The following is a 21,912-nucleotide window of genomic DNA, read 5'->3' on the forward strand; positions in this document are numbered from 1 at the left end:
TGGGCTTTCCTTGTGGCCGCGAAACCCAGCGTTGTCGCTGTCCTCCCTTCTCTCCTGTCGTCTGTTTCCACGGCAGGCTTTCGTGTCTTGCCAAGACTTCCTCCCAAGTCCAGGATATTCTCTCCTCGATCTCCTCCAAAGACCAGGATGCCATCTCKTCCTGGGCACGCTGCTTGGTCCTGTAACTTCTCTGCACTACGGATCCCGTTAGCGGGATTAAATTCGACAACATACGGTGAGCGCCACATAAATAGTCATATTAAACATTCCTGAAGATAGAAGTGTCTCACATGGTTCAAAAGCCTAGAATCTTGCTAATCCAACTGCGTTGTCAGATTTAAAAAAGGATTTACTGCGAAAGAATATAATGTGATTATCTGAGGACAGAGCCCCATACCAAAATACTATTTCAACCAGCACAGGCGTAACAAAATCACAGATTGCAATAGAATAAATCGTTTACCTTTGACGATTTTCCTCTGTTTGCAATCCAAAGGCTCATTGTTACACAATGAATGGTCTTTTGTTCGGTTAAATCCATTTTTATAGCCTACCGAAACATTTTGTGAACCGCTGGTGTTGTGAATTCCGTGTCATTCAATTTTTGACMAAACATTCGACGTAAATACACAAACTAAACGTGACTTTATCCAGTCATGTTTGGTTTCATTGCAATCAACTGGTTTATTGTAACACAACCAAACTTGATGGGTCATTTCGCGGGASGTATTGACCGAAATAAACCGATTGGAAGACAACAAGTAATGACCTCATTGTGCACCAATTATATGACCGCTGTTTCGTTTATTGACTGTATTTTAACCCAATGACCACTGATCGTCTTGAAATCTAGCTGGGTAGATAGCCAATGAGCTGAGGTAAACGGCAATATGTAATGTTTGGGTTGGAAGACCAACCATGTCATAAACTCCTGCGTAAAGACGGCCATTCGCCATTGAAGATTCATACTGGAAGGAGCCAAGCTTGTTACGCACAGCACTATTTCGGTAACGCGCATCTTCAGCTGTTTATACACTGCTCAAAAAAATAAAGGGAACACTTAAACAACACAATGTAACTCCAAGTCAATCACACTTCTGTGAAATCAAACTGTCCACTTAGGAAGCAACACTGATTGACAATAAATTTCACATGCTGTTGTGCAAATGGAATAGACAAAAGGTGGAAATTATAGGCAATTAGCAAGACAGGCCAATAAAGGAGTGGTTCTGCAGGTGGTGACCACAGACCACTTRTCAGTTCCTATGCTTCCTGGCTGATGTTTTGGTCACTTTTGAATGCTGGCGGTGCTTTCACTCTAGTGGTAGCATGAGACGGAGTCTARAACCCACACAAGTGGCTCAGGTAGTGCAGCTCATCCAGGATGGCACATCAATGCGAGCTGTGGCAAGAAGGTTTGCTGTGTCTGTCAGAGCATGGAGGCGCTACCAGGAGACAGGCCAGTACATCAGGAGACGTGGAGGTGGCCGTAGGAGGGCAACAACCCAGCAGCAGGACCGCTACCTCCGCCTTTGTGCAAGGAGGAGCACTGCCAGAGCCCTGCAAAATGACCTCCAGCAGGCCACAAATCTCTCATGGCTCAAATGTCATTTGTTTAAACTAATAGCACACATCTCGGACACCCATGCATACCCCACAAGACATGCCACATGAGGTCTCTTCACAATCCCCAAGTACAGCACAGACTATGGGAGGCGCACAGTACTACTGTAACGCTCGTCGTTGGAATGAGAAGAGGAGGACCAATGCGCAACGTGGTAAGTATCCATTTTAATAAGAATACTTGAACAATGAACAAAAACAATAAACTGACAAACGAACYAAACAGTCCCGTATGGTAATAACACAGACACAGGATACAACCACCCACAAAACCCAAAGGAAAACAGGCTACCTAAATATGGCTCCCAATCAGAGACAACGACTGACACCTGCCTCTGATTGGGAACCATACTAGGCCAAACACAGAAATAGACAACCTAGACATACAACATAGAATGCCCACCCACATCACACGCTGACCAAACAAAACATASAAACATACAAAGCAAACTATGGTCAGGGCGTGACAACTACATAGAGCCAAGACGACATGGAACTCTCTTCCAGATCAGGTAACTGATGCAAGCAGTATAATCAAATTGAAAAAATATATACAAATACACCTTATGGAAAAGAGGGTACTGTGAGAGACACACAGAGGTACAGACACACGCATACACACACAAACGCTAGCACACACATTCTACACACACGTACCTTGTAATATTCTTGTATGGTGGTATTATACATTTTGTATTGTAGATAAAGTGCATTCGGATAGTATTCAGACCAATTGACTTTTTCCACATTTTGTTACGTTACAGCCTTATTATAAAATGTATAAAATACATGTTTTACTCATCAATCTACACACAATACCCCACAATACCCCATTTTGCTAATTTATAAAAAATTTAAAACAGAAATGCCTGATTTACACAAGTATGCAGACCCTTTGCTATGACACTAAAAATTGAGCTCAGGTAGATCCTGTTTAATTTGATCATCATTGAGATGTTTCTACAACTTAATTGGAATCCATCTGTGGTAAATTCTATTTATTCAACATGGTTTGGAAAGGCACACATCTGTCAAAGGAATTGTCCGTAGAACTCAGAGACAGGATTGTGTCGAGGCACAGATCTGGGGAAGGGTACCAAAAGAATTCTGCAGCATTGAAGGTCCCCAAGAACACATGGCTCCATAATTCTTAAATGGAAGAAATTTGGAACCACCAAGACTCTTCCTAGAGGTCGCTGCCCGGCCAAACTGAGCAATTGGCTTAGAAGGGCCTTGGTCAAGGAGGTGACCAAGAATCTGATGGTCACTTAAACAGAGCTCCAGAGTTCCTCTGTGGAGATGGGAGAGCCTTCCAAAAGCACAAACATCTCTGCAGCACTCAGTAAAAGGGAAAGATTAACAGAGCAAAAGACAGAGAGATCCTTGATGAAAACTCGCCCCAGAGCGCTCAGGAACTCAGACTGGGGCGAAGGTTCACCTTCCAACAGGACAACAACCCTAAGCACACAGCCAAGACAACGCAGGAGTGGCTTCGGGACAAGTCTCTGAATGTCCTTGAGTGGCCCAGACAGAGCCCGGACTTGAACCTGATCAGACATCTCTGGAGAGACCTGAAAGTAGTGACACTCCCCATCTAACCTGACAGAGCTTGACAGGAGCTGCAGAGAAGAATGGGAGAAACTCCCCAAATATAGGGGCCTGAATACTTTCCGAATGCACTGTAGACAAGTGAGAATGCACTGATGTATTATCTTATTATGAAGTCCTTTTTTATGCTTATCAACCATGACAAAAACATGACTGGTGACGCAAAGCACTTCCTCATTGTCTCTGTACTGCTGTACTGTTTGTTGCTACTTGCTAAACTTTTTGTATTTTTACTCTTAATAACTCTGTTTTTAACAAGTTTACCGACGTCTTAGTTTTGTCCTCACGTGACTTTATTAATTCAATTGTTTCATTTCTACATAAATTGGTTCTCAAATTTGATCAGATCTTCATCTAAGTAGTCACAACAATAGACAAACATACCAACGTCTCCAATCTCCTGACTCCAATTAGCTTTGGAGAAGTCATTAGCCTAGGGGTTCACATACTTTTCCAACCTACACTGTGAATGTTTAAATGATGTATTCAATGTAGACAAGAAAAACACTAAACTAATAACACACATATTAGTGTTTTTCTTGTCTAATGACTAATGACTTCTAATTGGAGTCAGGAGATTGGAGATGTCGGTTAGAGCGGCCTTGCCCTATTAAAAAACACTCACAAAATTTGAGTTTGCTATTCACAAGAAGCATTGCCTGATGTGAACCATGCCTCTGACAAAAGAGATCTAAGAAGATCTAAGATTAAGAATGGTTGACTTGTATAAAGCTGGAAAGGGTTACAAAAGTATCTCTAACAGTCTTGATGTTCATCAGTCCATGGTAGGACAAATTGTCTATAAATGGAGATAATTGTCTATAAGTTCAGCACTGTTGCTACACTCCCTAGGAGTGGCCGTCCTGCAAAGATGAATGCAAGAGCACAGAGCAGAATGCTCAGTGAGGTTAAGATAGAATATTAAAGACTTACAGAAATCTCTAGAACATGCTAACATCTCTGTTGACAAGTCCACGATACACAAAACACTAAACAAGAATGGTGTTTATGGGAGGACACCACGGAAGAAGCCACTGCTGTCGAAAAACCACCATTGCTGCACGTCTGAAGTTTGCAAAAGTTCACCTGGATGTTCCACTGCGCTACTGGCAAAATATTCTGTGGACAGATGAAACTACAGTTGAGTTGTTTGGAAGGAACACACAACACTATGTGTGGAGAAAAAATGGTGCCTCGGGGCCTGGACAGCTTGCTATCATTGACAGAAAAATGAGTTCCCAAGTTTATCAAATCATTTTTCAGGAGAATGTTAGGCCATCTGTCCGTCAATTGAAGCTCAACAGAAGTTGGGTGATGCAACAGGACAACGACCCAAAACACAGAAGTAATTCAACAACAGAATGGCTTCAACAGAAGAAAATATGCCTTCTGAAGTGGCCCAGTCAAAGTCCTGACCTCAACCCAATTGAGATGCTGTGGCATGACCTCGAGAGCAGTTCACACCAGACATCCCAAGAATATTGTTGAACTGAAACAGTTTTGTAAAGAGGAATGGTCCAAAATTCCTCTTGACCGTTGTGCAGGTCTGATCCGCAACTACAGAAAATGTTTGGCTGATGTTATTGCTGCCAAAGGAGGGTCAACCAGTTATTCACATACTTTTCCCAACCTGCACTGTGAATGTTTACACAGTCTGCTCAATAAAGGCATGAAAATGTATAATTGTTTGTGTGTTATTAGTTTAAGCAGACTGTGTTTGTCTATTGTTGTGACCTAGATGAAGATAAGATCAAATTTGATGACCAATTTATGCAGAAATCCAGGTATTTCCAAAGGGTTCACATACTTTTTCTTGCCACTGTATGTCGCAAGTAAAAGCCTTGGGTAGCGAGTTGATACAATTCCAAGTCTGGAAGGTTACAACCAACCTCACACTTTGGAAGATTTAAAACTTTCCTTTTTATTCTATGAATTTGATTTGCCCAAGTCTGTTATAACCGAGTATACTTTTTAAAGAATGTCTTCGGGTGGGTAATTGAAATTCTCAAAAATAGATACAAAATCTTCAGAAGCCATTCTATTCTAGAGGTTTATAAAAGTTCTTTGTGCGTATGGAACATTACGGGGATCTTTTATTTCAGCTCATGAAACGCTTTACATGTTGTGTTTATATTTTTGTTCAATGTACTTAGCTAGTCATCTCGGATTGCCCGGGAATAGCAACATAGCTCAGGTGAACTGTAGAAACTAGCAACGCCCCCATTTTGAAAAGCCTGCCTTCGAGGGTGGGAACACAATTGGACAAGAAAGTCGGGATCCCGTCAGGTTGTAGTCTTTACAAAGCCAGTGTCACGCCCTGACCTTAGATCCTTTTTATGTCTCTATTTTGGTTTGATCAGGGTGTGAGTTGGGGTGGGTATTCTATGTTCTATTATTTGTATTAGTATGTTTTGGCCGGGTAGGGTTCTCAATCAGGGACAGCTGTATGATTGAGAACCATACTTAGGTAGCCCTTTTTCCCACCTGTCTTTGTTGGGAAGTTGACTTTGTTTATGGCACATAGCCTTTAGCTTCACGTTTTTTTTGGTAGTGTTTATTGTTTTGTTCGGTGTATTTTCTATAAAAAGAACATGTACGCTCACCACGCTGCACCTTGGTCCTCTTCCTTCAACAGACGTGACAGAACTTCCCACCACCAACGGACCAGGCAGCGTGGTAAGGAGGAGCAGCGTGTTCAGGATTCATGGACTTGGGAGGAAATTCTGGACGGTAAGGGACCCTGGAGGCAGGCTGGGAGTATCGCCGTCCATGGGAGGAACTGGAGGCAGCGAAAGCAGAGCGGCAGCGTTACGAGGGAACACGGCTAGCAAGGAAGCCCGAGAGGCAGCCCCCAAATTTATTTTGGGGGGGGGGAACACGGGGAGTTTGGCTGAGTCAGGTTGGAGACCTGAGCCAACTGGTCAGGCACCGTGTTATGCGGTGGAGCGCACGGTGTCTCCAGTACGCCAGGACGGGTTGTGCCAGCCCTGCTCTCCGGACCTCCAGTGCGCCTCCTCGGCCCAGTATGTCCTGGGCCGGCTCTGCGCACTGTGTCTCTGGTACGTCTGCACAGCCCAGTGTGTCCTGTGACAGCTCCCCGCATTTGCAGGGTGAAGATAACCACTCAGCCAGGACGGGTTGTGCAGGCTCCAAGCTCAAGACCTCCAGTGCGCCTCCACGGCCCAGTGTATCCGGTGCCTCTGCCAAGGACAGGGCCTCCTGTTTGTCTCTCCAGCCTGGTGAGTCTTGTACCTGCGCCCAGAACTAATCCTCCTGTATGTCTCCCCATGGCAGCTCCACGTACCAGACTACCCATACGTCTCCTCACTCCAGTGATGATCCATTGCAAGAAGCCTCCAGTGATGATCCAGGGCACGAAGCCTCCAGTGATGATCCATGGCAAGAAGCCTCCAGTGATGATCCATGGCACGAAGCCTCCAGTGATGATCCATGGCACGAGAGCTCAGTGATGATCCATGGCACGAAGCCTCCAGTGATGATCCATGGCACGAAGCCTCCAGTGAGGAGTCATGGCACGGAGCCTCCAGCGACGTTCTCCAGTTCGGTGCCTCGAGCGACGTTCTCCAGTCCGGAGCCCCCAGCGACGTTCTCCAGTCCGGAGCCTCCAGCGACGGTCTCCAGTCCGGAGCCTCCAGCGACGGTGCCCAGTCCGGGGCCCGCAGCGAGGGTGCCCAGTCCGGGGCCCGCAACAAGGGTACCCAGTCCGGGGCCTGCAACGAGGGAAAGAACATGTACGCTGACCACGCTGCACCTTGGTCCACTTCTGTTGACAGCCGTGACAGCCAGGTAAAAAAAATATTCAACCTAGATATCCTGCAAGTCCAAAAGCTCTATGAAACAAGGACAACCGTATCTACTCGCTGCTAGCATGATCGTGCAATAGGCGAAACACAAAGACCACATAATTGCTACAAAACATGACTCCATACATTTTTTTAGCAGGCTCAATGCTCCTGGATMGAAAATTCTAAAATACTGCTATGGTGTATAATAACGTCTGAAAAACCTTTCATCATTCATAATTATGTTGGGACACTGGAAAAAAACAGCCCAAATAGTGTCTAGAGGTGAAGTTTCCCTTTAAAGCTTAGACTCAACATTGAGTACTATACTTTGTTGAAGTCATGCCTTAATAATATTTAGATATTTAGATACCCTTTATGGCCTTGGCCTTGACCTTTGGGTGAACGCTAAAGCTTTTACAAAACTGTATTTCTGCAAGCTGAAGATGTCTTGTACACTTTGTGAATTTAAAATACAATGGTGAATGCATTTTTTTTTATAGATTTTTTTACCAAGTGTGGCGCAGTGTATATCAGTAACTGACACTGATCATCCTTGAACTCATTTGAATCAGGGGTTGTTATGCAGGTCTAGTTGGCTTACCTTCCATGTGATCTGTCTCATGGTATAAGTACTTCCCATTCCACCCTTGGGGTAGAATGTGTCTCCTGGCTTCACGAAACTAAACATTTTAGGTAGAAATGTAGAGTGATAGAATTATATTCAATATTCAGTTAGGACATGGGTCATTGCTGTACCTTGAAGGCAGTGTCCATTTCAACAATGTATAGGCCCACATAGTCAAGCTGAAAGGTCTTCAGTGTTCTCTCTAAAGCAGGTCTGACCAGCTCCAGAGGATGGAAGGTATTCCACAGCTACATATTTTGAATAACATTTTAATAAATACATTATTGACATAGGCTCAATGATCACAAAAGAAGACAGTCAGTGACCTTGCTCACTACTAAAATACATTTTATCAAATACTTAATGGTTTCATTAGACCAAAACAGACATTTGAGTATATGCCTTTCAAACTTTCTCAAAATATACACCTTTCTACAGTAGAAGATATCCTCTCTGTTTTATATTACAACATATGGAAGTCCAGTACAGAAGTCCAGAGAGGACATTTGAGAGGAGATCAACTCCTCCCCAGACTACTGGGTTTTGCTGGCAGGGACTTTGGGAGGGATTCATAAATTGATAATGAATGAGAAATCATGTAAGTAAATATGACTGTGAAAAAAATCTAAGAAATGAACTATGTTTTTTTTTTACTTGGTACATTTATTTGCTTGTGTTGATTGCATTGAACAATTAAAAACGCCTTTCGAATTTAAAAAACTATTTTGGCCTGAACTGGTTGCTGTACCATAAAAATATCAGGGTGCATGCTGGGCACTCCGTGTGTTTTTTTTGGGGGAAAGAATGTTGCTTGTACAGATGGTAGCTAGCAATTTCCATTGATAGAAGTTTGTATTGCACGTTTATTGTACAAAATTACTATTCTGTGTCATCTACTATTGTTCAGTTTCATTGACACTAGGCAGCTATTTAATAACTAAATTACGTCATCCTTCGTAGTAGCAACTGTGTCATCTAGCTAACGTTAGCTATCTAGCTTCCCAACCGCAGAGTTAAACACTTTCAATTTATGATTTTATACTAATGTTGGCTAAACCTGCCATTACTGTGGGTAATTTCGGGAGGTAGTATTATGTAGGAACCATGAACTTTGCTCGTGCAAGGCATATGCCCAACTGATTTCGACTTTAACAGACTGCAGAGAGACTAGCTAACATTAGCTAGTATCCGCTAGCTAGCTAACAGTTACTGGTTTCCAAGCACTCAAGTCCATCTTGAATAGGCACAAAGCAACAACCGAGACAATGGATGAGAGCCCAGAAGCTGCTGTAGACAACGATGACCTTGTTATTATAGTGGAAAACGAGGCAGAGAGCTTGCCAGCTGAAGAGGAGAGGGCGAAACAGCTAGGAGGTAGCATCGGTCTCATGGACACATGCCCTGTCTGTAAGTTGAATTTCCACAATCGAGAGCCGAAACTTCTGCCATGCCTCCACTCTTTCTGCAAGAAGTGTCTTCCACCCCCTTCAAGGAACTTAGTCAACACTGAACAACGTCGCGACCCGCAACTTCAAGCGGACAACTCGAAACCACGTGAGATCCGTCAGTTTGTTTATCGGGAAGTTGATAACTGTACTGAAGTGCAGGATGATCATTACAACTTTTCATTAAAATGCAGGTGTCTTTTGTAACTTGATATTAGAAAATGCCTTACTCATTCCTGTGTATGTTATTTCCCTGGTTCCAGTCAATGTGATCCGCTGCCCAGTTTGTCGACAAGAGTGCTGGGAGGTGGAGGTGCTGGATAACTTCTTTGTGAAAGACTCTGTGGAGGTTCCCAGCAGCACAGTGGAGAAGACCAGTCAGGTGCGTTAATATTGGTTACCAGTAAGGGTAACAAATGATACACCCTGGGAAAACATTTTCCAGATGGTGAATCCTTGTCTGTTAAGGCCAGGTAGTAAGTGTTTACTGACCGAGACCCAGGACACTTAGAGTGTCTTCAGAAAGTATTCATACCCCTTTACTTATTCCACATTTGGTGGTGTTACAGCCTGAATTCAAAATGGATTAAATATATTTTTTCTCACCCATCTTCACACAATACCCCATAATGACAAAGTGAAAACATGTTTTTAGAAGTTGTTGCAAATGTATTCAAAATTAAATACAGAACTGTCTCATTTTTTTTAAATTTCATCTTCATTTAACCAGGTAGGCCAGTTGAGAACGAGTTCTCATTTACAACTGCAACCTGGCCAAGATAAAGCAAAGCAGTGTGACAAAAACATAAGAGTTGCACATAAACAAACGTATAGTCAATCACACAATAGAAAAATCTATGTACAGGCAATAAATAGGCCATGAATGCAAAATAATTACAATTTAGCATTTACACTGGAATGGCAGATGTGCAGATGGTGTGCAAGTCGAGAATAGAAATACTGGGGTGCAAAAGAGCAAGATGGTAAGTAACAATATGGGGATGAGGTAGTTGGGTGTGCTATTTACAGATTGGCTGTGTACAGGTACAGTGATCGGTAAGCTGCTCTGACAGCTGATGCTTAAATTTAGAGAGAGATATACGGTAAGACTCCAGAGATTTTTTGTTGTTTTGTTTTTGCAATTCGTTCCAGTCAGTGGCAGCAGAGAACTGAAAGGAAAGGTGGCCAAAGGAAGTGTTGACTTTGAGGATGACCAGTGAAATATAGCTGCTGGAGCGAGTGCTACGGGTGGGTGTCGCTATGGTGACCAGTGAGCTGAGATAAGGTGGGGCTTTACCTAGCAAAGACTTATAGATGACCTGGAGCCAGTGGGTTTGGTGCCGAATATGTAGTGAGGGCCAGCCAACGAGAGCATACAGGTCGTAGTGGTGGGTAGTATATGGATGGGGCTTTGGTGACAACATAAGTATTCACACTCCTGAGTCAATACTTTGTAGAAACAGCGATTACACCTGTGAGTCTTTCTGGGTAACTCTTAAGAGCTTTCCACACCTGGATTGTGCAACATTTGGCCATTATCCTTTTCAAAATTCTTCAAGCTCTGTCAAATTGGTTGTTGATCATTGCTAGACAACCTTTTTCACATCTTGCCATAGATTTTCAAGCATATTTAAGTAAAAACTTGAACTCAGCACTCAAGAACATCCAATGTCTTATTGGTAAGAAACTCCAGTGTAGATTTGTGCTAGTGTTTTAGGTTATTGCCCTGCTGAAATGTGAATTCATCTCCCAGTGTCTGGTGCAAAGCAGACTGAACCAGGTTTCCCTCAAGGATTTTGCCTGTGCTTAGCTCAGTTTATTTTTTATCCTGGAAAAACTTCCCAGTCCTTAACTATAACAAGCATACCCATAACATGGTGAAACCACCACTATGCATGAACATATGGAGAGTAGTACTTAGTAATGTGTTGTATTGGAATTGCCCAAATAAAACACTTTGTATTCAGGACAAAATGTTAATTGCTTTGCCACATTTTTTGCAGTATTACTTTAGTGCCTTGTTGCAAACAGAATGCAGGTTTTGCAATATTTTTGTTCTCTACAGGCTTCCTTTTCACTCTGTCTATTAGGTTAGTATTGTGGCTTAACTACAATGTTGCTCCATCCTCAGAGCTCCATCCTCAGAGTTCTATCACAGCCATTAAACTCAAACTGTTTTTTTAAAGTCACCTTCGGCCTCATGGTGAAATCCCTGAGTGGTTTCCTTCCTCTCCGGCAACTGAGTTAGGAAAGACGCCTGTATCTTTGTAGTGATACAGGCATAATAACTTCGCCATGCTCAAAGGGATATTCAATGTCTGCTTTTTTATTTTTACCCATCTACTAATAGAGGTGCCCTTTGTAAGGCATTGGAAAACCTTCCTGGTCTTTTGTGGTTTAATCTGTGTCTYAAATTCACTGCTCAACTGAGATAATCGTGGGGTACAGAGATGAGGAATTCATTCAAAAATCATGTTAAACACTGAGTCAATGCAACGTATGTGACTTGTTAAGTACATTTTTACTCCTGAACTTATTTAGGCTTGCCATAACAAGAGATTGAATACTTATTAACTCAATACATTTAACCTAACATAATTCCACTTTGACATTATGGGGTATTGTATGTAAGCCAGTGACAACAAATCTCTATTTAATCCATTTTAAATTCAGACTGTAACACAACAAAATGTCAAAAGTTGAGTCTAAATACTTTCTGAAGGCACTGTATACCATGTGTCACCACTGAAACGTTGCCTTGCATAGGACTGAAATCATGGATTCAAGCAAAAGCCAGTTCTTGCTCATATGTTCTCCCTTCCCTATTTCCAGGTGTGTATGAGTTGTGATGACAACACCGAGGCCACAGGGTTCTGTGTGGAGTGTGTGGAGTTCCTGTGTGTGACGTGCATTGAGGCCCACCAGAGGGTCAAGTTCACCAGGGATCATACCATACGGCAGAAGGAGGAGATGTCACCAGGTAGCCTACTCTATGAAAATATGTGGCTTTCTGAATTGTATACTGTAAGAAAATATAATGTCCAGGGCCAAGGAAGGTGGTAGGTACAACAAAATCTATGAAACCAAATCACAAATATGTAGACAGGTAAATGCATAGTGATTTATTTTGTTATATGCTAAATTCTTGTCTTATTCCAGAGGCTGTGGGTGCGTCCTCACAGAAGCCAGTGTTCTGTGACATCCACAAGCAGGAGCCCCTCAAACTGTTCTGTGAGACCTGTGACCGTCTCACCTGCAGGGACTGTCAGCTGCTCAAGCACAAAGACCACAAGTATGACCACATTATTTATTCACCCTTTATGTTTCCAGGTTAGTGTCAGAGAATCTCTTTTGTCYTGCTTAGCTACCTTAAAGGGATACCTTGGGATTTTGACGATGAGGCCCCTTATCTACTTACCCAGAGTCAGATGAACTAGTGGATACAATTCTTATGTCTCTGTGTCCAGTATGAAGGAAGTTAGTTAGTTTCGCGAGCCAATGCAACACCGAGGCCAATTTTTACCTGTGCTTCATGTGACTGGAAGTCTATGGGCTTCTGCTAGCATGCTGCATCTGCTAGCATTAACCTGAAGTCGCTCTGGATAAGAGCATTTGCTAAACGACTTCAATGTAACAAGAGACCTAGCTATCAGAGGCCTGGGTTGAAACCTTCAATAGTCAATGTTATGCTCAAACTGGTTCTATATTTTGAAGTACTGTTTTTGTACCTGTGCTTCATGTGTTGGTATTAATCCTCTGTGGGAATTTTCAGGTGAACAAAAAGGAGAGCAGTCGTTGATAATATCAATAAAAATCCATCTGGTTTATTACAAGAATTCAGGGAGAACACCTCTAATTATATATTAATCACACAGCACCGAAGGTTCTGTAAACACAGCCCAAGAGGCTTGTAGGAAGTCACATCAACTGCTACAGAATCTGTGTCTCAGATAGATACATTACATTATCAGTGTGCCCTAGGCTCAGTCAAACTTTAACCATAACATTCAACACGGGCAGACATTTGATACTAGCAGTTAAACAGGTCAAAGGTCGGAACATCAACTTATACTTCACAAAAATATGACGTAACATGTAAAGTGTTGGTCCGACGGTTCATGATCTGAAATAAAAGATCCCATACATTTTCCATATGCACAAAAAGCTTATTTCTCTCAAATTTTGTGCACAAATTTGTTTACATCCCTGTTAATTTGTTTACATCCCTGTTAGTGAACATTTCTTCTTTGTCAAGACAATCCATCCACCTGACAGGTGTGGCATATCAAGAAGCTGATTAAACAGCATGATCATTACACCGGTGCATCTTGTGCTAGGGACAATAAAAGGCCCCTCTAAAATGTGCAGTTTTGTCACACAACACAATGCCACAGATGTCGCATGCAATTGGCATGCTGACTGCAGGAATGTCTACCAGAGTTGTTGCCAGAGAATTGAATGTTCATTTCTCTACCATAAGCCGCCTCCAATGTTGTTTTAGAGAATATGGCAGTATGTCAAACCGGCCTCACAACCACAGACGACGTGTACCCACGCCAGCCCAGGACCTCCACATCCGGCTTCTTCTCCTGAAACTGAGGAGTATTTCTGCTTGTAATACAGCCCTTTGTACAGATGGTAGCTAGCAGTTTCCCTTTGCCTATGCCCCCTGCCCAGTCATGTGAAATCCATAGATTAGGGCCTCATTTATTTTAATTGGCTGATTTCCTTATATGAGCTTTAACTCAGTAAATTTGTTACAACAGATAATTATAGACTAATATGGTACTTAAACTTACGTGGTTAACTCCTGTTTCCCTTCCCCAAGGGATCGCATCTGTCTGCGTCTCCCAGCACATACAGTCATGTTTTTTACTCATCAATCCATATCACCAGTAAATCAAATACGGAAAAATAATTACTCAAGTAATTTCCCATTACACTCTGCATATCTTGTCTCTCCAGTTACCAGTTCCTTGACGACGCCTACAGAAACCACAGGCAACACCTGGAAAACATGACGCATCAGCTACAGGAGAAGAGGAAAGCCATAGAAGAAGTGTCCAATTGCATCAACAATGGGTAATTTATTACATACACTAAACATGCGAACTAAACTCACATGTCATGTTATGTACATAGACAAGTTCAATAGCATGACTGACTACAGGCAAACTCATAATTTCCTGCGTTTCTACTATCTTTATTCTTTCAGACTCCAGCAAGTCGATGAAAACCGCAAGTCTGTCACCAATGAGATAAAGAAGTCAATTTGCAACTTGATCATGGAGATCAACAGAAAGGGAAAAATCTTGGTCAATCAACTTGAGGTATGCTTGTTAAACAGGACATGAGCAATCACGTCATTCCACCACATAATAAAATAATGTACACTTCTGCTGACATGGTGCTAATCACACTATGTGAGCATATTTGTAAGTAGCTTTGTGCTAATCATGGTGGTTGTGTCAGACACTGACGAAGGACCATGAGGTCGGACTAAAGAAACAACAAGAAGATGTCAGCCACCTGACCAGACATCTAGATCACGTCATCAACTTCACCAAGTGGGCCACAGCCAGTCACAGTGGCACAGCTCTCCTGTACTGCAAGAGACTGGTAGGAACCATGACTTTCACTAAGGAGATGGATTTATTTTGGCCTACCTTTTAATCCCAATGTTGACCTAAATTGTTCAGACAGCTCTGTGTAGAAAGTTACATTGAAAACTGAATTTGTTATGTTCAAAAGCATTAGGCTACTTCAATTTGAGTGATTCAGAAACCTTTTCTTTCAGATTCTTTGCCAAATCCATTACCTAATGAGGGCCAACTGTAACGCATCCATCGTCCCTCAGAGCTCAGTTCGCTTCCAGTGTCGCTCCGGTTTCTGGGCCTCAAATGTCGATCTTGGTAAGAATGCTAAAACTTCAGTTCTGACGGATACTGTAGACGTAATTCAAAATCATCCCTGTGATGTTAAATGCAGACATTGTTGATATTTTTTTTCTTCATGTTTCTGTGCATTTCCTAAGGTTCTTTGGCAGTAGAGAGAATCCCTGGTCGTCAGCCCAGTTCCTTGCAGCAGGGCTTCCCTCCTGGCCACCCCAGCCAGCCTGGCCCCGGCCCCAGAGGAGAGGGCCCTCCCGGGGCTTTCCCTCCAGGCTCCTCCGCTCACCAGCGTGGGAGCACCCTTGCCCAGCTCCAGCTGCAGGTAGAGAAGCTTGCCCAGCACCCCAACAGGGCTGGACAGCCCCCTCCCAACCACTGGTCCTGGTACCAGCAGGGTCTGAAGCTCCCGGGGCCAGGAGGCCCCCCTCCACAGAGGCCCCACCAGGGGGGTTCTCCGTCGCAAGGTCCCCCCAACATGGTCCAGATCCAGCAGCCGGGCCGGAGTTACGGACCCCCCGGGCCCCAAGCACATCCCAACCCCAGGAGCCCCACCTCTATGCTGCAAAACGCAGGATTCCCTCCTCAGGTATTTGTGTTAATCTTAAAAAAAGATATAGGTATATAAAAAAGGTATATAAAAAAGGTATATATTCCTTATCCCTTTTTAAGTTGTAAATTTGCTCTTTGCTGTTATCAGACAGTGTACAATAAGACTGAGCCACTGAGAACATGCTATTTCAGTTGTGATAAAATGGAGACAAGCTGATGCAAAGGCACCATTTATGATTAATATGTTTACTGATTTACTGTTGTGTTATTGTCTGTAGTAATCCGTGTTTAGCATTTTTTTTGTCATAATTCGCCTACAAATTGCAAGACTTGTGAAAAATGCTTGCCTCTGACTTTTGTGCCATTCTAGTCTCTGAGGGATCTCATCCACAACTCCAGCTTTCCTCCCAAACCAATGGATGTGTTACAGGGTACCTCCCGCTACTCTCATGCACCCCCTCCCAACACAGGACCCATCAGCACTCAAGCTTCTATACACCAGGTACATGCGGTTTCCTGTAAACTGAAGCTGAAACTCATTATTTAATATATTTACATGTATTTGCCACACACACAAACAAACGAGAAATAGAGTACTCTGGTTGTTGTTTTCAGCGTAACATGATGGAAGCCGCACAACTGAGGAGGAGTGACCCCAGTGGAGCTTCATCATCATTATCCATGCCCAACCCCAGAGCTAGTTATGCGCCGAGCCTAGCTACTGCCTTCCCAGACAGACATGGTAGGCGTCTCACCCTCACACTTCTCTCATTTGTTACATGCAAAACAAACATGAAATATAATTAAATTAGCTATTCATGCCCAATCATAATTTATTCTCAATAAAACCCCTTTCTCTTTCTCTCCTCAGCACAAGGAAGACAGAATTCCCCCATGTCCAAATCTTCCTCTGAAGCCAACATAGGGTAGGTGAACCCCACTCCCACACCACTGGGTGCTGTCCTCTTTACACCCCACACCAAGGTCACATTATGTACCTTTTGGTGGATGTGTTCCTGGCTGTAATATCTGTACCATGAGGTTGATGTGTTCCTGGTTGTAATATCTGTGGTTCGGTGTTGAAGGTCTGCTTCCTGGAAGCGCACAGAGCCTAATGCGGCGGCTCCCCCCTCAGCTAAGCGGAGGCGAAGGTCGTCCCCCGGACCAATCATCGTCATCAAGGACGAACCAGAGGACGATGACGAAGTCAGCTTTGTAAGTATGACTGCATTTACACACTCTCTGTATGTGTCTATCTCTGTGTGCCTTTGAAAGAGGTATATTGTATACAATCATGTATGAAAGATGATAGAATCTCCCTAGTCTCTCTTCCATCCTTCAGGTGCAGTCTAGTGTTGGAGCCTCAGCCAGCCTGCCAGACAGCAGTACAGGCATCCAGCCCAAGTCCCAGTCCCAGTCCCAGCCCCAGCAGCAATCTCTCCCAGCACCCATGTTGGAGCTCCAGCCAGAGCCCCAGCCAGAGCCCCAGCCAGAGCCCCAGCCAGAGCCCCAGCCAGAGACCCAGCCAGAGACCCAGCCAGAGACCCAGGTAGAGCTAGAGGCAGACCCCCAACCAGACCCCGAAAAGGCCACAGGTGTCACTGAAGACGACCCCAATGAAGACTGGTGCGCTGTGTGTCAGAACGGGGGAGAACTGCTCTGCTGTGACCGGTGTCCCAAAGTCTTCCATCTGAACTGTCATATACCTACACTTAGAGAGTCTCCCAGGTAATTAACACCTACTTTTAAATTTCTATGTGCCACTCACAGCTGCACCGTCCTGCCTTTTCTGTTTGTTAAATGTCTTACACCTGGGCCTCCCAAGTGGTGCAGTGGTCTAAGGTACTGCATTGCAGTGCTAGCTGTGCCACGAAAGATCCTGGTTCGAGTCCAGGTTCTGTTGCAGCCGGCCGTGACCAGGAGACCCATGGGGCGGCTCACAATTGGCCCAGCGTCGTCCGGTTTAGGGGAGGGTTTGGCTGGCAGGGATGTTCTTGTCCCATCGGGCACTAGCGGCTCCTGTGGCGGTTCGGGCACAATGCCCGCTGGGTTGTGTTTGCAGCGATGGAACAAGATTAACTACCAATTGGATACCATGAAATTTGGGAGAAAAAGGGGTAAAAAATAAATATATAAATTAAAATGTAATACAGCTGTCTCTGAAGGGTGATTTCGTTAGCAGTACTTTGTAATATAAACTGGGGTTATTGCAATATTGAGAGAATGCAATATTGTGAATTCACTAACCCCCCTATGTTTCCAGTGGTGAGTGGTTCTGTTCGTTCTGTCGTGACCTGACCAGTCCTGAGATGGAGTATAACCCAGAGAGCCAGGGAGAATTGCCAGCCATGAAGGAGGAGCCAGGATCAGAGGGATTCCCTCCAGTTGATAAAAGGAAATGTGAGAGACTGTTGCTCTGCATCTACTGCAACGAGTTCAGTACAGATTTCCAGGAGCCTGCCTCACCGTCGGTAAGATTACCAACTGCCCCATAGAAAGCTTTTGCTCTGTAGTTTTAATTCAATCAATACGATACAACTTTGTCTATCGAATCAGAAAATTGTCTTAACTCCTAATCCTTAACTCCCAAACACTACGCCATTATTTTTGGTTAATTTATCACAGTTAAGTAATGATGGTTCCCTCATCTGATATGTCCAGTCAATCCCAGAGTATAAGGAGCTGATTGAGACTCCAATGGACCTGTCCATAGTGAAGAGCAGGCTGGAATCTAAGGAGAGCCCGCGTTACTGCAGTGCTGAGGAGTTTGTCAAGGATGTCAGGCTCATATTCAGGAACTGTGCAAAGTATTACCAGGTACGGCAAGACTACACGACACACAATATGACGAACTTGGAATGGATTATTGTGCTTGCGTACCACACTAGAATTATTATTATATATTTTTTTTGCATTGGACCACAACTGAATATGCCCTGGTTTCCCAGACCCAAGTTAAGCCTATTTAGAATGGACTAAAAGTATGCTCAATGTCTAGTAGAAGGCATAATTTAGGTCTGGGGAAACCAGCCCTAAATGTGTTAACAGAATTCAGACAGACACAACACTTCTGTTTTGTTTAATTAGAGATATACATAGCATACAGTAATGTGCTTGTTTTCCTATTTTATTCTCTGACAGTGCTTTCAGTGCTTTCACTTCTGCTTTGCTTGGTCTTTGAGCTCGGGTAACTGTAAAGCACTTTGTGACAACTACTGATGTAAAAAGGCTTCATAAAATACTTTTGTTTCATTGACAGGCAGACACTGAGGTGGGAAGTGCAGGACTGAGCCTGGAGGAGTACTTTGAGGAGCAGCTGAAGTTCCTCTACCAAGACAGGAGCTTCCCTGGGGGCAGAGAGGAGGGCATGATACCCCCTGTGGAGGACGAGATGGAAGAAGGGATGGAAGACGATGGGATGGCTCCTAACGAAGGGGATATGCCCCCTGTCGAGGACGACCTAACGCCTGTTGAAGAAGGGATGCCTTCTATGGAGAAAGAAGGAACTGAAGAGGGGATGGATCCTGTGGAAGGAGAGATGGAGGAAGAAGGGATACCTCCTTTAGAAGAGAGCATGGAAGAGGAAGAGACTTCTCCAGTGAAAGAGGACTCACCACCTTGTGATGCTACTGAACCAGTAGATCCATCAATAAGGGGTGCATCATCTCCCAACCTTTCCAGCAAGGAGGCTCCCCAACCCCTCTCAGATACTCCAGACAACCCTCCCTGCAAGGAGGCTCCCCAACCCCTCTCGGATACCCCAGACAACCCTCCTGACTCCCAGGGCACCAGCCCTGCTGACTCCCAGGATACCAGCCCTGCTGCAGGCTTAGCCACAGAAAATGAGGGGACGACTGAAGAAGTGAGAGACAAAGCAGAAGAGGAATGATTATTGTTCTTCCACTGTAAATTGGACGGACAATAAAGCTTCTTGAATTATCTATAGGATCTGTTGTCAGAAAATACTGGCAGACCTCTTTGCTGTATCATACACTTTCTGATATGATTTGCAATAATAATAAATAAAACAGAGAAACCCAGGATGTATAACAGGGTACAGAGATGGACAATGAATGCACAAATGTTTCTTGTTACAAAGCAATGTAGCTACATGTATGAACTAATAATGCACAGACTGTTCTGTCTGCTGAGATTGAGAAGTTACAATCATGGTGTAACTGATTAACTTTCTACAATAACAATCATAACACACAAATAATGTCCATTATTGATAAGTTGTCTGCAATTTTCCATGTTGGCTTTTGTAAAGATGAATGCCATATAATACTGTATATTTATAATAATGTAAGTTTATTTATCCAACTCTAAAGGAAAAATAGCTGCAAAGACCGAACTCCATGAAAACCATAGCCCTACATCATATCTTAAAACTCTGGTCAATTATTTTTAACAGACATTTTTATGTGTACTTGTGTTTGTGTTATTTAGTTAAATTATAGGCTACTCTTGTACAGAACATTGTAAAGGAGGTATTCTGAAAGGTAGACTCAGCGATATAACATAGATGCAAAAAGTACACTGCATAGAGGGTCAATTTCAGCGACAACAAAGAGCGTGAGGCTCAACTTCTCTGCTGTTTTGGTGCCCTGGCTACCGTGAAGCCAACTGTGCACATGAGCAGATACTGTGTGAGGGCGAAGCCTTACATCTACTCATCTCAATATCTGATGTGCTGCTGGTGACAATGTCATTTCGCGAAGTCTACCTTTAAGACTGTTCACTAGATTACAGGGATGCAAAATGTAAATATTTTTCTCAGAATGAACGTGCAGTGTTCTCGAATGGTGCTGCTTGCTTTTTGGCATGTAAAGAGAACCAAACTGTTCCCCTCACTTTTCCTTGTTGCATGTTTTCTTGTTGCCTGGCTACCCAGACTTGGTCTGGCCGAACGCTACGCCACACCCACGGACGTTAATTTCTTCTCCACTATCAATCTGGATCTAAGTACCTCCCCAACCCGTCACCAAATGCGAACACATTCGGGGCCGTCTGATTGGTCCAGAGACTGATGGGTTGGGCCAGAGCCAGAACACACGTGGGTAAAGCGTCCAGTTAGAAAATGTGTAATTGACTTTGATACTCTGATTGGTTAGAGATGATCCAATCGATGAAGACTTTGTTTTGTACAACGCCCCTCATCCCCACCACAAGACTTCAATAGATGCTGTAAAGCGGTCACTGGAAAGCAGACTGGGGGGGATAGAAGGATGCCAGGTTGGTGCACATTCAACAAAATCTGATCTAACAAAGTGGATATTCGTCAAATCCGTCGTGATTGATGTATTGTAACAGGCCCACTGTGGTTACTAAAGTCTGATTTGGCTGTTTTCGCTGCATAACGTTTAGAAGTAGTCCCTTCTCAGGTTTAGAAGTGACTGCTAAATGCTAACTCCTGTTGGTATAAACTGGTAGCATACAATACAACTTTAATTAAACACTGAGTCTCAAATAGCCAGTTGTCCGTTTTAATAGCCGGATAATGGCCCACATATCAGCAAATAAATGCCCCTTTCAAATAAATGCAGGGTCTAAATGAATTGTTTAAAGAGGTTACCAGGAATTTCCAAAAACAGTCAACTTCCGGAGTACAGACCCCCAGAAATCGGCCGATCGCCTTTTAGTGGCGAAAGTAAGAACTGCCGGAAATGCACAGTCAGAGGAGAATGATGATTCTGTCAATAAAAAGTTTTTAAAATATATTTTTTTAACAGGCATACTAAGACAAAAGTAAATGAAAACACAGTGTAGGAAATGAAGAAATGTATTAAAATGATGGAAGTGAATTCTGGAATTAAACAAATATTCAAATGAGCAAAGCTGTGTGCATTAAGGAAATGAATGCCTGGCTCAAATTGAAGCAGTGGTGTTAGTCAAAGTTGTTTTTAACTATAATGGAGTTTATTGGTGACAATGACATGAACATGTACAGGGGTTGACATCCATACAAGCATTATACTCAGATTTGTACCTCAACATAGTGTGAAATACACATATATACTCAGATTTTTCCTCAGCATAGTGTGAAATACTCATATAAACAATAGCCTAAATGTAGACAAATTTTGCTGGGGGGCAATGAGGAGATTTGGGCGATTTCCCGCAGGCATCTTTCCCCATGCTTTTCCATGGCATTTCCATTGTTTTAATTGAGTTCTATTGATCTCTTTACCACATCTATAATGGCAGCCACAGACTAAAGTATGTAGCAAACGACAGAGCAACGGAAGAATTTAATGTTTGTCGTCAGGCTAGTTTTCTTGTTTAACCTCCTTGATAAGTGTCTCTGAAGTAGAGATAGGAGACCATTCAGTTCCTATCAAGTCACTGGTGTAAGGCGGCCAGAC

At 43.3% G+C, this 21,912-nt stretch overlaps 1 protein-coding gene across 1 annotated transcript; it reads left to right on the forward strand.

Annotated features, from left to right (window-relative positions):
* The first annotated feature begins 8,420 nt into the window (after positions 1-8,420).
* Positions 8,421-21,009, forward strand: LOC111951546 (transcription intermediary factor 1-alpha). Its single transcript, XM_023969721.2, has 17 exons — positions 8,421-9,216; positions 9,371-9,489; positions 11,940-12,087; positions 12,267-12,399; positions 14,073-14,189; positions 14,323-14,437; positions 14,580-14,726; positions 14,905-15,019; positions 15,142-15,584; positions 15,918-16,049; positions 16,163-16,289; positions 16,419-16,473; positions 16,633-16,762; positions 16,890-17,275; positions 17,811-18,018; positions 18,209-18,364; positions 18,807-21,009. Exons 1-17 carry the CDS (start codon positions 8,928-8,930, stop codon positions 19,434-19,436), a joined length of 3,450 nt encoding a protein of 1,149 aa, XP_023825489.1. The 5' UTR covers positions 8,421-8,927; the 3' UTR covers positions 19,437-21,009.
* The last annotated feature ends 903 nt before the right edge of the window (positions 21,010-21,912 follow it).

Source organism: Salvelinus sp. IW2-2015, linkage group LG3 (assembly GCF_002910315.2).
Source record: "Salvelinus sp. IW2-2015 linkage group LG3, ASM291031v2, whole genome shotgun sequence".
Taxonomy (NCBI): Eukaryota; Metazoa; Chordata; class Actinopteri; order Salmoniformes; family Salmonidae; genus Salvelinus; species Salvelinus sp. IW2-2015.

Excerpts from the sequence above, each read along its gene's own strand:
- LOC111951546 (XM_023969721.2), top strand. The coding sequence starts at position 8,928 with ATGGATGAGAGCCCAGAAGCTGCTGTAGACAACGATGACCTTGTTATT. Across the intron at positions 9,490-11,939 it reads CAGTGGAGAAGACCAGTCAG|GTGTGTATGAGTTGTGATGA; the intron begins GTGCGTTAATAT and ends CCCTATTTCCAG. Across the intron at positions 18,019-18,208 it reads AGGAGCCTGCCTCACCGTCG|TCAATCCCAGAGTATAAGGA; the intron begins GTAAGATTACCA and ends TGATATGTCCAG.